The sequence below is a fragment of the Microcebus murinus genome, chromosome 7, assembly GCF_040939455.1.
Source record: "Microcebus murinus isolate Inina chromosome 7, M.murinus_Inina_mat1.0, whole genome shotgun sequence".
In the NCBI taxonomy this organism is placed as follows: domain Eukaryota; kingdom Metazoa; phylum Chordata; class Mammalia; order Primates; family Cheirogaleidae; genus Microcebus; species Microcebus murinus.
In genome coordinates, this window is record NC_134110.1 from 23,976,656 (window position 1) to 23,991,763 (window position 15,108).

The 15,108-nt window shown below is 43.5% G+C and overlaps 1 protein-coding gene across 1 annotated transcript in view; it reads right to left on the reverse strand.

The window, feature by feature from the left end:
• Window positions 1-14,105, reverse strand: part of OCA2 (OCA2 melanosomal transmembrane protein) — a 270,600-nt gene extending 256,495 nt beyond the window's left edge. The window contains exon 1 of the mRNA XM_020289059.2: window positions 13,760-14,105. Within this exon, the coding sequence (XP_020144648.2) occupies window positions 13,760-14,007 (248 nt within the window). The 5' untranslated portion in view covers window positions 14,008-14,105. The remainder of the gene's footprint in view (window positions 1-13,759) is intronic.
• Window positions 14,106-15,108: the final 1,003 nt, after the last annotated feature.

Sequence of the window (15,108 nt, forward strand, 5' to 3'; positions counted from 1 at the left end):
AGAAATTAATTGGCCAACTGATATATATATAAAAAAATTAGCCGGGCATGGTGGCGCATGCCTGTAGTCCCAGCTACTCGGGAGGCTGAGGCAGAAGGATCACTCGAGCCCAGGAGTTTGAGGTTGCTGTGAGCTAGGCTGACGCCACGGCACTCACTCTAGCCTAGGCAACAAAGTGAGACTCTGTCTCAAAAAAAAAAAAAATATATATATATAAAATAGGAGTGGAGAAAATGGTGGAGTAAAGGTTACTCCCCAGACTCCTGCTCCCAGAGAAGGAGGCATAGATCCTGGTCTCCTACACTCGAGTGGATCTCCCCACTACAAGGACAGCATCGAGAATCCGGTGAGGTTCAGCATGGGACTCTCATAAAAGGAAAAACAAGGTAATCAGGAGATAAAATCTCATTCTCTGGAGAGTGCAAAGCAAACAATAGGGTGCTTGGGAGGGCGCCAGCCCGGCCAAGGGGTGAAGTGGGATCAGACCCACAGGAGAACTCCTTGCTTCCCCACTGACCTCCACACCCACCCAGCCAGGGACCTGTCTGAAACTGGTGTGAAATCTCGGCAGGAGAAGAGAGCGCTGGAGAGTGTGGTCAAGGTGGAAAGCACCGTAATCTCCCCTGAGCCCCGTCCTAGGACGGCTCCAAGATGGGAGGAAACTGAACTGAGCTGATAGGGGTGGCAGTTAGATCTCTCGCCTCTGGTGACCAACGGGACTAAGTCGGGGGCTCTAAGCTGGAACTGCCTGGGGCTAATAAAAACGCACAGGGAGGGTCTGTAAAAGCGAGAGCTCTGGCTGAACAGGTGGTTGGGCAGGCGACATAGAAGAGGCTATGAGGCGGGTGTCCTATTGACCCAGGCTCCCAACCCGGCACCTGCCGCACCCTAAACAGTCGCCCCCAGTACTGGTGCCCTGCGAGTGAGCAAACGGTGGCCACTGAGGGGGTCCACAGCCCAGCCGTTATACAGTGCAGCGGGCAAGCCCCTCTCCCCCGCCCAGCCTGGAGTCTCTCCTGACAAATTCCGCCCCTACACAATCTGCGATCAGCTTGCCAGGCCTGGTTCCATCAACGAACTACTGAGAAGTCTAACAGCCAAGGGGAGTTACAGCCACTAGGGCGCCAGGGTCCAGGGCAGACTGGGGAGATACCTCCTCCCCCCAGCCCTCATCTCTCTTGCTGAAAGTGGTAGGCTCCACCCCTGGAGGTGGGGCAAGACAAGAAAACCCACTCTCCCCCAGATCCAGGGAGAACCCACTGAAACTACCCCCATCAGGGGAACCTCCCAAGTGTGGCAGAAGAGCTCTCCCAAGTGGCTGATCAAGAAACTACAAAAGAGAGGACGCCTGAGCTCCAGCAATTGATCCAGATGGGGAGAACCCAGCGTAAAATCTCTGGTACAAAAAATCAAACTGAAAACACTCCCCCTAGGAGATACACCAGCTTTCAAGAAGTGGAGACTGAACAAACCGAAAACACTAAAATGACAGAAGACTTCCAAAATTGGATTGTAAGAAAGCTCAATGATATGCAAGAAAAAATGGATAACCAACACAAGGAAACTACAAAGAACATGCAGGATTTGGAACAAAGATTCACTAAGGAAATTGAGATCTTGAAGAAGAATCAACCCAATATCCTGGAAATGAAGAATTTATTCAGGGAAATTCAAAACACAGTGGAAAGCCTCAAAAATAGGGTAGACCAAACAGAAGAAAGAATCTCAGAGATTGAAGACAACTCCTTCAAATCAAATAAGTTAATCACAGAGTTAGAGCAGAAAAATAAGAGACATGAGCAAAGCTTACAAGAATTATGGGATTACACGAAGAAAAATAACCTGCAGGTCCACTGGGTTCCGGAGAAGGAGGAAGAAAAACCCAAGGGTTGGATAAGCTATTTGAAGAAATAATTGAGGAAAATTTCCCAGGTCTAACTAGTAACCTAGAATTAGAAATTCAAGAGGCCAAAAGGACTCCTGAGAGATACAATGCAAATGGGAAAACATCATGCCATGTAGTCATCAGACTAACCAAGATATCAACAAAAGAGACGCTCCTACAAGCTGTAAGGCAAAAGAAACAAGTTACGTACAAAGGAAAACCCATCCGAGTAACGCCAGATTTTTCAACTGAGACAATATAAGCAAGGAGAGACTGGGGCCCCATTCTCACTCTTTTGAAACATAATAATGCCCAGCCTAGAATCTTGTACCCTGCAAAACTAAGCTTTATATATGAAGGAGAAATTAAGACATTCTCAGATAAGCAAAGTCTCAGGGAATTCACCAAGACAAGACTAGCCCTACAAGAAGTACTCAAAACAGTGTTATGCATAGAACAGCATAATAAAAACTCACAAATATGAAAACAACCAAAACCCAAAGATTAAAGGCCAGATATTACAATGGCTCAAGAGAGAAATCAAAGAAACAACATCCAACCCATCAGAATGAACAGTAATTTACCTCACCTATCAGTTCTCTCAATAAACGTGAATGGCTTAAACTCGCCACTCAAGAGACATAGGCTGGTTGAATGGAAAAGAAAATACAGGCCAGGTATCTGCTGTCTTCAGAAAACACATCTAACCTGCAAGGATGCATATAGACTAAAAGTAAAGGGGTGGAGATCAGTATTCCAAGCAAGCGGAAACCAAAAGAAGGCTGGCGAGGCAGTTCTAATCTCAAATGATTTAGTTTTTAAACCAACAAAAGTAGTGAAAGACAAAGTTGGTCATTATATAATGGTGAAGGGCACAGTTCAACAAGAAAGGATAACAGTTTTAAATATATATGCACCCAACTTAGGTGCACCCAGATTCATAAAGCAAACCTTACTGGATCTAAGCAAATTGATTAACAGCAACTCCATAATCACCAGAGATTTCAACACCCACTGACTGCACAAGACAGAGCCTCCAAACAGGAAATTAATAAAGAAATAACGGACTTAAACAAATCTCTAGAACAATTGCATCTGACTGACATCTACAGGACATTCTACCCAAAATCCACTGAATATACAATCTTCTTTTTTTTTTTTTTTTTTTTTTTTTTTTTTTTTTTGAGACAGAGTCTCACTTTGTTGTCCAGGCTAGAGTGAGTGCCGTGGCGTCAGCCTAGCTCACAGCAACCTCAAACTCCTGGGCTTGAGTGATCCTTCTGCCTCAGCCTCCCGAGTAGCTGGGACTACAGGCATGCGCTACCATGCCCGGCTAATTTTTTATATATATATCAGTTGGCCAATTAATTTCTTTCTATTTATAGTAGAGACGGGGTCTCGCTCTTGCTCAGGCTGGTTTTTGAACTCCTGACCTTGAGCAATCCGCCCGCCTCGGCCTCCCAAGAGCTAGGATTACAGGCGTGAGCCACAGCGCCCGGCCTGAATATACAATCTTCTCATCAGCTCACGGGTCATTCTCTAAGATTGACCATATCCTAGGACACAAAGTAAGCCTGAGGAAATTTTAAAAAATAGAAATCATACCATGCATCTTCTCAGATCACAGTGGAATAAAAGTAGAAATCAACCCTAACAGAAACTCACATTTCTACACAAAAACGTGGAAATTAAACAACCTCCTACTAAATGATTACTTCATAAATGAAGAAATCAAAATAGAAATTAAAAAATTCATTGAACAAAATGACAATGGAGAGACAAGTTATCAAATCCTTTGGGACACAGCTAAAGCAGTACTGAGAGGAAAGTTTATTTCCATAAATGTCTATAACCAAAAGTCAAAAAGATCACAAATAGATAATCTAACGAATGACTCAAATGAAGTCGTTGGAATGAAAAATGAAGAACAGACCAACCCCAAACCCAGCAGAAGAAGTGAAATCAACAAGATCAAATCAGAGCTAAAGGAAATTGACAACAGGGAAGCTATACAGGAGATTAATGAAACAAAAAGTTGGTTCTTTGAAAAAATAAACAAAATTGACATGCCATTGGCTAGGCTAATGAAAAGCAGAAAAGAGAAATCTCTAATAAGCTCCATCAGGAACAAAAAAGGAGATACCACAACTGATCCCAAGGAGATACAAGATATAATTTACGAATACTACAAAAACCTTTGTGCACACATACTGGAAAATGTGGAGGAAATGGACAAATTTCTAGAAACACACAGCCTCCCTAGGCTCAACCAAGAAGAAATAGAATCCCTGAAAAGACCAATATTAAGAGCTGAAATAGAAACAGTAATTAAAAAATCTCCCTAAAAAGAAAAGCCCCAGTCCAGATTGTCTCACACCCAAATTTTGCCACACTTACAAAGAAGAACTGGTGCCTATTTTGCAGAAATTATTCCACAACATCGAGAATAATGGAAACCTCCCCGACACCTTTTATGAAGTGAATATTACTCTGATACCAAAACCAGGAAAGGATGCAACAAAAAAAAAGAAAACTACAGACCAATATCCCTAATGAATATAGATGCAAAAATTTTCAACAAAATCTTAGCTAACCGAATCCAGACACTTATCAAAAAATAATCCATCATGACCAAGTGGGCTTCATCCCAGGGATGCAGGGATGGTTCAACATACATAAATCTATAAATGCAATTCACCACATAAACAGAAGCAAAAACAAAGATGACATGATTCTTTCAATAGATGCAGAAAAAGCTTTTGACAAAATTTAGCACCCTTTCATGATACAAACACTTAATAAAATAGGCATAGAAGGGACATACCTAAAAATGATACAAGCCATATATGACAGACCCATAGCCAACATCATACTGAATGTGGAAAAATTGAAAGCATTCCCACTTAGAACTGGAACCAGACAAGGCTGCCCACTATCTCCACTTCTATTCAACATAGTGCTGGAAGTCCTGGCTACAGCAATCAGACAAGAAAGTGGAATTAAAGGTATCCAAATTGGGACAGAAGAGATCAAACTTTCACTGTTTGCTGATGACATGATATTATATTTAGAAAACCACAAAGATTCAACCAAGAAACTCCTGGAACTGATCAATGAATTTGGTAAAGTCTCAGGATACAAAATCAATACACAGAAATCAGAGGCATTCATATACGCCAACAACAATCTAATTGAGAACCAAATTAAAGGCTCAATTCCCTTCACAATAGCAACAAAGAAAATAAAGTACCTAGGAATATACTTAACCAAGGACGTAAAAGACCTCTACAGGGAGAACTAGGAAACACTGAGGAAGGAAATAGCAGAGGATGTAAACAGATGGAAATCCATACCATGCTCGTGGATCGGCAGATTCAACATCATTAAAATGTCTATACTACCCAAACTGATCCACAGATTCAATGCAATACCTGTTAAAATCCCATCAGCGTTCTTCACAGATATAGAAAAAATAATTTCATGCTTCCTATGGAACCAAAGAAGACCTCGAATATCAAAAGCAATTCTAGGCAACAAAAACAAAATGGGAGGCATTAATATGCCAGATAGCAAACTATACTACAAAGCTGTAGTAATTAAATCAATATGGTATTGGCACAAAAATAGGAATATTGACCAGTGGAACAGATCTGAGAATCCTGATATAAAACCATCCTCATATAGCCATCTAATCTTTGACAAAGCAGACAAAAACATACGCTGGGGGAAAGAATCCCTTTTCAGTAAATGGTGCTGGGAAAACCGGATAGCCACTTGTAGAAGGCTGAAGCAGGACCCACACCTTTCACCTCTCACAAAAATCAACTCAAGCTGGATAACAGACTTATACCTAAGGAATGAAACTATTAGAATTCTAGAGGAAAATGTTGGAAACACTCCAATAGACATCAGCCTAGGCAAAGAATTTATGAAGAAGACGCCAAAGGCAATCACAACAGCAACAAAAATAAATAAATGGGACATGATCAAACTAAACAGCTTCTACACAGCCAAAGAAATAGTCATGAAAGCAAACAGACAATCTACAGAATGGGAGAAAATTTTCGCATCCTACACATCTGATAAGGGGCTGATAACTAGAATATACTTAGAACTCACAAAAAACAGCAAGAAAAAATCAAACAACCCTATCAAAAAGTGGGCAAAGGACTTGAACAGAAACTTTTCTAAAGAAGACAGAAGAATGGCCAACAAACATATGAAAAAATGCGTAACATCTCTAATCGTCAGGGAAATGCAAATCAAAACCACAATGAGATATCATTTAACTCCAGTGAGAATGGCCTTTATCAAAAAGTCCCCTAACAGTAAATACTGGCATGGATGCGGAGAGAGAGGAACACTCCTACACTGCAGGTGGGACTGCAAACTAGTTCAACCTCTGTGGAAAGCAATATGGAGATACCTTAAAGCAATACAAGTGAATCTACTATTTGCTCCAGCAATCCCATTACTGGGCATCAACCCAAAAGACCCAATGACACTCCACAAAAAACACACCTGCACTCAAATGTTTATAGCAGCACAATTCATAATTGCAAAACTGTGGAAACAACCCAAGTGCCCATCAATCCAAGAGTGGATTAATAAAATGTGGTATATGTATACCATGGAGTACTATTCAGCTCTAAGAAACAAGAGTGATATAGCACATCTTATATTTTCCTGGTTAGAGCTGGAACTGATACTACCAAGTGAAGAATCCCAAGAATGGAAAAACAAGCACCACATATACTCACCAGCAAACTGGTATTAACTGAGCAGCACCTAAGTGGACACATAGGAACTACAGTAATTGGGTATAGGGCAGGGGGCAGAGGGGCAGGTATATACATATATAACGAGTGAGATGTGCACCATCTGGGGGATGGTCACGCTGGAAACTTAGACTTGGGAGGGAGAGGGGAAGGGCATTATTTAAAACCTTAAAATTTTTACCCCCATAATATGCTGGAAAAAAATATATATATATAATATTAGCCTTGAGCAATATGCAACAACACTGACAGCGTTTATAACACATTGTTACAAAAAATAACTACAAAATAAAACAGATACTATGAGCACAACTATGTAAAAACTTGTACTACATAATAAGAAAGACCAGAAGAGAAAAATGCAAGTAAACAGTAATAATTGCATTAGGGTCATTTGTTCCCTTAAATTTCCAAATTTTTAGCAATAGATTTATTTCTATTCACTAATAATTAAATAGAGTAACCAATTCATAGCAGATGTAAGCATTGTATCACAATAATTTATCTTTATTATTTTTAATATATTCTCTCAAATTTGCTTCCCCATCTGACCTGCCATCAAATATATTACTGCTAAGTGGAAAACTGAAAAGTAATTAGCTAATTTTGAAAGGGCAAATTTTAAGGTCAATTAATTTCCTGATTTGTAGAAACAATTAGAAAAATAATAAATTACATTTCCACTGATTAGAAATAAATCTTCATACACAATCTTGCCTAAGAATAAATATCTAATTAAGTTTGTCAGTCTGAAAACCAATCGTATTTAAGTACATCTGTTAATTCTTATATGCTATTTTAAGATTTAAAAAGACATCAAATCAAAATTTTCAGAGATTCGAGATTCACAATCATGCTATATTTAATTAGGCAAAGAGAATGAGGAGAAAGAGTGAAGAGAGAGGGTAAGGCTGTGTGCAAGCCTGTGCTTAGATTTTCTATGAAGAAAATTAATGTATTAGACCAAAAAATCATTCATCTTCAACTCAGCAATTTTGTTTGTTCCTTTCCATTACAACTGTATGGACAGAATATATTCCTCTAACTTGAGAGGCCTCAGGCAACAAAAGGTTGAAGTTCTCAGGTAGGACAGGTGGAGAAGAGCCTGGAGGAGCATCCTACAGAGTTCTGAGGCCAGAGACACAGAGCGGACACAGGGTCCCAAAGACAAGGGTCAAGTGCCACTGAAAGGAACTCAGCTTTCTCATTATGTCGTTGTAGTTGATTCCCTGTTACAGGACCTTTGTTAAAGGAGGGCAAAATCATGACTCTCGTACCAATATAAAATGAATGCGTGTCAAATGTCTTAACTCATTAATTAGAGGAAACCAACCACATACAGAGAACCATGCTTATATACATGGGCAATTAGGAATGCGGAATTGAATTTACAAATTAGTGCAAAACTAGATAAGGCACTCCACAGACATAATTCAATTTTATTTCTAGGGACAAGAATTATTTGCATTGTTACCAGTTTTCTGATCAGTTGTAAACAATGAAAGAAGCAGATAATTTAGAAGGGCCCCAGACATGACTTCACTTCCTACAGAAGACACCAGTCATCTTTTTAGTCCATTTCAAAGTTTTTCACAAGTTTTCCCTCCACCACTCTTCATCTCTGGGGTCAGCAGTGTCTGGCATGGTGCCCAGTGCTCCGCCTGCCCCCTGGGGCTCTCTCCCTCGAGGAATCCCATCCCCTCGAGAGTGGGCTGATCCTGCACTTCTGACAAACAGAACACAGCAAAAGTGATGAGGCCACCTCCGTGATCAGTTCACAGAAGACTGTCTCTTGGACCTGCCCTGATGGAGTGGCCACCGGGCAAGGAGCTGAGGGCGGGCTTCAGTCAACCGTGAGCGAGGCCCTCAGCCCAACAGCCGGCAGGAAATACATCTGGCCAACAACCAACAAACAGGTTTGGGAATAGACCCTGCCCCATTTGAGCCCTGAGATGCTGTGGCTCCAGCTGACACCCTAAGCAGAGGGAGGCCCCAGCCAGCCATGCCCAGATTCCTGACCCACACCACACCACTGTGAGAAAATAAATGCGTACTCTGTTTTAAGCTAAGTTTTGGAGTGATTTATTATATGGCAATAGATAACAAATACACTCTTCCTTCCTGCTTCTATGTATTTACATCTTGTCTTGTTTCACAAAGATTTTCACAGTCTTAAGAACACATTTATTAATCAGTTTGTGTACAAGTGATGTAACTGATCTGAGAAATCACTCCTTGGCTTCCTGAGAGTCTGAGGACAAGGGAGACACAACAGACTACAAGCTCTGCCTGCTTCTCTTCTGCACAAACTGAAACAGGAGATGAACGGGTTGCAAGGGAACTGTTCTCAGAGAGCTAAACAATATTACAGTACCCCAAATTACCTTTTCAACACAAGTTGAAGCAATCTATTTGTAGTGTCTCATAGTGTGCTTTAGTTTGGTTTTTTCTCATCACAACTGAACCTGTAATAGATTAGTCTGAATTCACTGAGGCCAAAGGGTTTGCTGGGTTTTGCATACCTGTGACTCCCACCTTGCCTCAACCTATACTAGAGTTAAAAGGCACATCTTATCTCTCACAGGAACGCTTATTTTTTCATTTTCCACCCATTTTCAAGAAACAAGAAGGGCAAAATAAACCCTTAAATAACCTGTAGACTGAGAAGACAGTGCTGAGGCAGGCAAATCGGCCACAAACTTGCCCAGAAGTGTGTCATTTCAGGGGCTCACCTAGGTCACATGTGGGTGACAGCCTGTGCCCTCTACATTCACAAACACTCACACCAGCTGACCCTCCTGAGAGGCCACACTGCCATGGACTGGCCCAAGGTGCCATTCTCACAGGTGGTGCTGTGAGCTACACCTTGAGGTTGCAGGTCACTTGCTCCATCTTCTGGAAGAAGCTCGCTGGGGTGGGGTGGGGGAGTGCCACTCTTGCGAGGGCTTGCACCTGTGGGCTACGGTGGCACCTCAGCATCCACAGCCATTACCTCCTGGCTGGCATCTGCACTCTCAGACCAGCCAGCAGCACTGGCACCCTGGGATCTGGCTGTGACTCAACCATGGGCCCCCTGCCCTGCTGAGTAAAGCCCCCAGGCTAGCTCCCACTCTACTACTTTCCATCCCCCTCTTCGGATGGGTGGGAACCTCTGGGCTCTGTGGGGACAGAGGGGCCTGGGAGAGCTGGACAGAGGCTCCCCTGAGCCCAGGCCTCCTGTGCCCTGGCTGCTCCAGCAGGAAGCTGGTGCCTTGTGACTCCCTCCCTGTACCCTGGGCAGGCAGTGGGGCAGGGACACCCCCAGCCCTCCCCTTCTGGCCCCCACACCTGCCCTCCCCGCCCTAGGTCACTTCCTGGTATGTGAATAAGAAGTGAGCTAAAAGAATTCGGAAAATACGTTCTTCTGGTTTCCCCCTTCTTGTCTCATTGCAGTATCTTTACCTGGCAGTGGAGCCCAACACGAGCCTTCCATCCCTCGCACTCTGGCTGGGACGACCCTGAAGCCCCCTGGGGACCCGACTTCCTACGGGGAGTTGTGGCCGCCCTCCGCCTGTTTCCTCCTCAGCCTCAGACATTTCCCACCCACCTGACTTTCCGGGTAGAAGCCCCCGCGCGGGCGCACGTCCAGCCTGCGTGCTCCTCCCGGCCGCGGTGCGGGCAGAGCTCGGGCGCCCCGTCTGCGCGGAAATGCCAGCCCGGGTGCGCTGCCTCGCCCCACGCCGCCCCGGGCGCGACGCCCCTCGCTCAGCTGCGCCGCCCCCGCCTCAGGGCGTCCCCAGGGACCCGGCAGCTTCTCCCAGGCGCTGCAGCCGGCCCAGGCCGCTGGGCGCCGCGGGAATCCAGCCAGAGGCTTCCGCTCCGCCGTCCCCACCGCGGATTCCGACCGCAGCCATCCCCCGGCCTCTCCAGCCCCGTGCAGAGCCGGACCCGGCCCACTCCTGGAGCCACCCTTCGCAGCTGGCGTCGGCTGTTAGGCCCCAGAGAAGCCCTACGTCTCTCGGGAGGGGCATGTGTGGCCGATTTAGCAAATGAAATACAGGACATACTGTTAAGTTTGGTTTCAGATTAACTACAAATAATTTTTTATTTTTAATTGTGGTAAAATACACATAACGTAAAATTTATCGTCTTAACCAGTTTGAGTGTACAGTGAGGTGAGGTGAGTGCATGCATAATAATGTGGAACCACACCACCATACGTCTCCGGAACCCACCCTGCAAAGCGGAAAGCCTGTGCCCGCTAAACAATGGCTCCGCATCACGCGGTGGCCACCACCGTTCTACTTCCTGTAGCTGTGAATCTGACTAGCAGGACCTCATATAAGTGGAATCGTACAGAATCTGTCCTTTTGTGACTGGCTTATTTCACTTAGCATAATGTCCTCAAGATTCATCCGTGTTGTAGCAAGTGTCCTTTTTAAGGCTGAATTTAAAAAGGCTGAATTCCTTCCTTTTTAAGGCTGAACAATATTCCTCTGTGTGTATAGCCCACATTTTGCCTACACATTCGTCAACTTGGACACTTGTCCTGTTTCTACCATTTGACAATTCTGAATGCTGCCGCTATGAACATTAGTGTGCAAATACCTCTTTGAGACTGTGTATCTTAGTCATACTGCTATAACAAAATACCTGAGACTGGGCAATTTATGAAGAACAGAAAGTTATTTCTTACAGTTCTGGATACCGGGAAGTCCAAGATCAAGGTGTCGCATTTGGTGTCTAGCGAGGGCCTTCTCGCTGCATCCTCGCATGGTGGAAGGTCGGCGGACACCGTCCTGACGTGGTGAGAGGTGGAACAGCAAAAGGAGCCCAGCCTGTTCCTTCCAGCACTTTCATAAGGTTGCTCCACTTAATCACCTGATGGCCCTATCTCTCAATACCATCACATTGGGGTTTAAGTTCCAACATGAATTTTGGAAGGGACAAACATTCAAATCATCTGGTTTTCAATTCTTTGGGGCATATACCCAGGAGTGAAATTGCTGGAACCTTGGGTAATTCTACTTTTAAGTTTTTGAGGAACCACCACATTGTTTTCCACAGTGGCTGCACCATTTTACCTTCTCACCGGCAGTGCACAAGGATTCCAATTTCTCCACATCCTTACCAATACTTGTTATTTTCTGGGTTTTTGGTTTTTTGTTTTCTTTTTGTTTTTTGATAGTAGCCATCCAAATGGGTGTGACACTACAAGTGGTTTTTTAGTACAAGTAATTTCCCCCAAAATATTCATTGTTTATCTGAAATTCAAATATACTTGAGCTTCCTGTATTCTATCTGGTGATGCTAGCAGAGCAGGAGATGCCACTGTGACCCTGAGATCTGCTAATGGGATGTCATCTGACTCAGGTGTCAGAGTATTAGAACAGCTTGTGCCCTGGGCCCGGGGCCCCTGCAGGGTTGGCAGGGTGAGGATGAGAGGCAGGTGGAGCAGAGCGATCCCACCCCACCTGGCAGCATCCAGCCAGGACAGATGGACCACCCAGTACACCACTCATGTGGTGGACACAGAGGTTTATATCTGTGTTCTGTGGCAGTTGATAGCAGATACACCAGGAAGACCCAAGGAAGATCTCTAGCCCCAGCTCCTCACCCACTCCCAGGCTCTGCCCTAAGTCAACCCTAGGTGGAAAGAGCCACTCTGCCACCTTCTAAGGGTTCTATTAACACATATGCATCTCAGACCTAAGATCACCATTTATCCAAAAGTTAGCAGTTTTAGTTGATTTGTAAAAGGAAGGAAAGAAAGAGAGAGAGAGACTTAAAAATAAATTCCAGGTATTTTTAAATCCAAAAAGCTTAAAACTTTTAGAAAATAGGAGAAAATCTTTATGACATCAAAGCGGAGCTGGAATTCTTAAGAATAATGGAGGGGAAAGCACAAAACTATGAAAGATTTATAATTCTGACCATAGTAAACACTTCCATCCAACAAAACACCCCATAAATAAAAAGAAAAGACAAGCCTCTGGCTGGAAGAAGACCCTACAACACAGGACCAGAGAGAGTTACTACACAGAATGCTAAATATGAATTTTAAGGGGACATACTCAGTGTAAAGATGAGAATGTTTGTAGCAGGCAGTTTTTAATACCAAGATATGGGGAGTAGAGGGGAAGAAATTGAATAACCACCAACAGGAGAAGATAGATAAATGGCGGCATACTCATATAATGCAATGTTATGCAAGTGGTTCAAATGAATGAATGAGAGCTATGAGCATCAACATAGATAACTCCCAAAAACATGCAAGGCAAACAGAGCAACTCAGAGCTTCACTAGTTGTAAAACAAGGGCATAGACTGTTTAGTGCTGCTGAAGAGTGCAGTAAAAGTATGAGCAGTGAGCCTACGCGTGGCAGAGAGGGCAGGACCACGGCAGGGGCGGCACATACCACACTTCCATGCATTTCCGTGGTGCTTTGCTTTGTCAAAGTCTAGAGAGACCAGCAGTACTGCATGGGTCAGGGTTCTGGCTAAGCGATACCCTGAGCAAGACGTATCACCTGTGGGGACAAGGTGCCCGGATCTGCAGGGTAATCAATATGCCCCGACAGAGGCAGCCACAGACACTTGCGCGTACGGAGCTGCTTTCCTCACCACAAGGACATGTGAGGACAGCAAATCACAAATATGGGGTGTGAGCATTGACACATAAAATCTATTCATTGTTTTTATATCAGTTAATATTTAAAGATTTGTTGAAATTTTTTCTTAATTATATAAATCCTGATTTTTCTGACATGAAAAACAATATTCAATTAATTCACTTATGTAGAAATAAAGCATGTTCTAAGATCTATGTATCAACTTTCTAAAATCATGGAATATTTGGACTACCTTAAATAATATGCTAAATGCTAAGTCTTCGTGCCACAAACTCTTGTTTCTATTTTTATTATCTTTTGGAGCCAAGTTATCATATTTTAGAAATATCATTCAACCAGAACAGGCCAGGAGAGTGATCTAACGCTGGAAAGATCCTTGTAAAATTTCTGGAAATTTTTCCCACAGCAAATGTGGGGGAACTATGCTCATGGAAACCCAATATTTGTGAATTCCACATTTATAACATAAAGCTATTTTAAACTCACCTTCCCTTCATGAAAAATGAGCCAAAATCCTGTCTTGCAGGAGCCCAGCAGCTCTGCCCCACAGTCCCGCTGGGACAGGGGCTCAAAGGGTCTGCCCCACCAGCTCCCTGTAGAGGCCTGAACTTGCTGGCAGCTGGTCCCTCCGGCTCTGGCCCTCCAGGGCCTGCACAAGTCCCAGCAGACGTCTGATGCAGCTCCACCTCCAGTGTGCCGGACGCCAGCCTGCCATCTCTGCTCTCTAGATGCATGTTCTGTTGCCAATCTTCTCTCTAGGGTCAGCCAGAAAGAAACCACTGTTGATGAAAAGCAAACCGGGAATACAGTTTGCACCTTGGGAAATCTATACTATACCAATGGTACAATAGGAAGGCCACTTATCATGAGGTCCTTCCAGTAGTCCGGCATTCTAATATCACATGGGAAACAGTGTGTACTCATCTCCATGGATGAACATTTCAGCACATTTAGCATGAGCAGGGACCTAAGTATTTAGCACAGAGCATTTATTTAAGTAAATGGTGATCAGTACGCAGTACTGTGCAAACATAAAAATGATCCAGAGGGATATTCACTGATACTGAGAAATGTTAAGAATAGAGAAAGGAAAACTGATACACTGTGATTTTTTATTGAAATAAATATGTATAAATTATATGTATAGGACAGAAGACCAAAAAGACACACCCTCCAAATCATAGCATCCTCTGGACTGTGAAGGTACATATGGCAGCGTCTTTTTCCTTCCTTGTCTATGCTATGGTTTTTATGTTTTTTTCATCTAGCAAATTAATACTTGTATAATGAGAAAATAATAATGCCTACTATGAAAATGAGAAAAATTACTACACTTGTAAGGTTATGAGGTCCTACTTCTTGGACTATATCTCAAACCATTAACCATTTTATCTTTTTATATTTTGCTAGCATCCCACAACCCCAGCAACAACCATGGCTTTGCAGAAGCCTGGAGATACGCTTTGAATGTGTCCCCCAAAGTTCGTGTGTTAGAAATTTAATCCCCAGTGCAACAGTGTTGAGGGACCTTTAAGAGGTGATGAGATCATGAGGGCTCTTCCCCTCTGAAGGGATTAATGCTGTTACTGAGGTAGTTATCAGAGGCCAGCTTCACCTCCTACCTGCTTCCTGCAGCCCCTTACCATGTGGGCTTCCCCAATACATCTGTTCACTTCATCAAGCAACAAGGAGAGTCTCAATAAGTCTACTATCAGAGCAGAATGTCATATAATGTGACATAATCAAGGGAGTGACATCTGTTACTTCACCATATTCTGTTGGTTGGAGGTCAGTTGTGGGTCCTGCCCACACTCAATGGGAGGGGATCACACCAG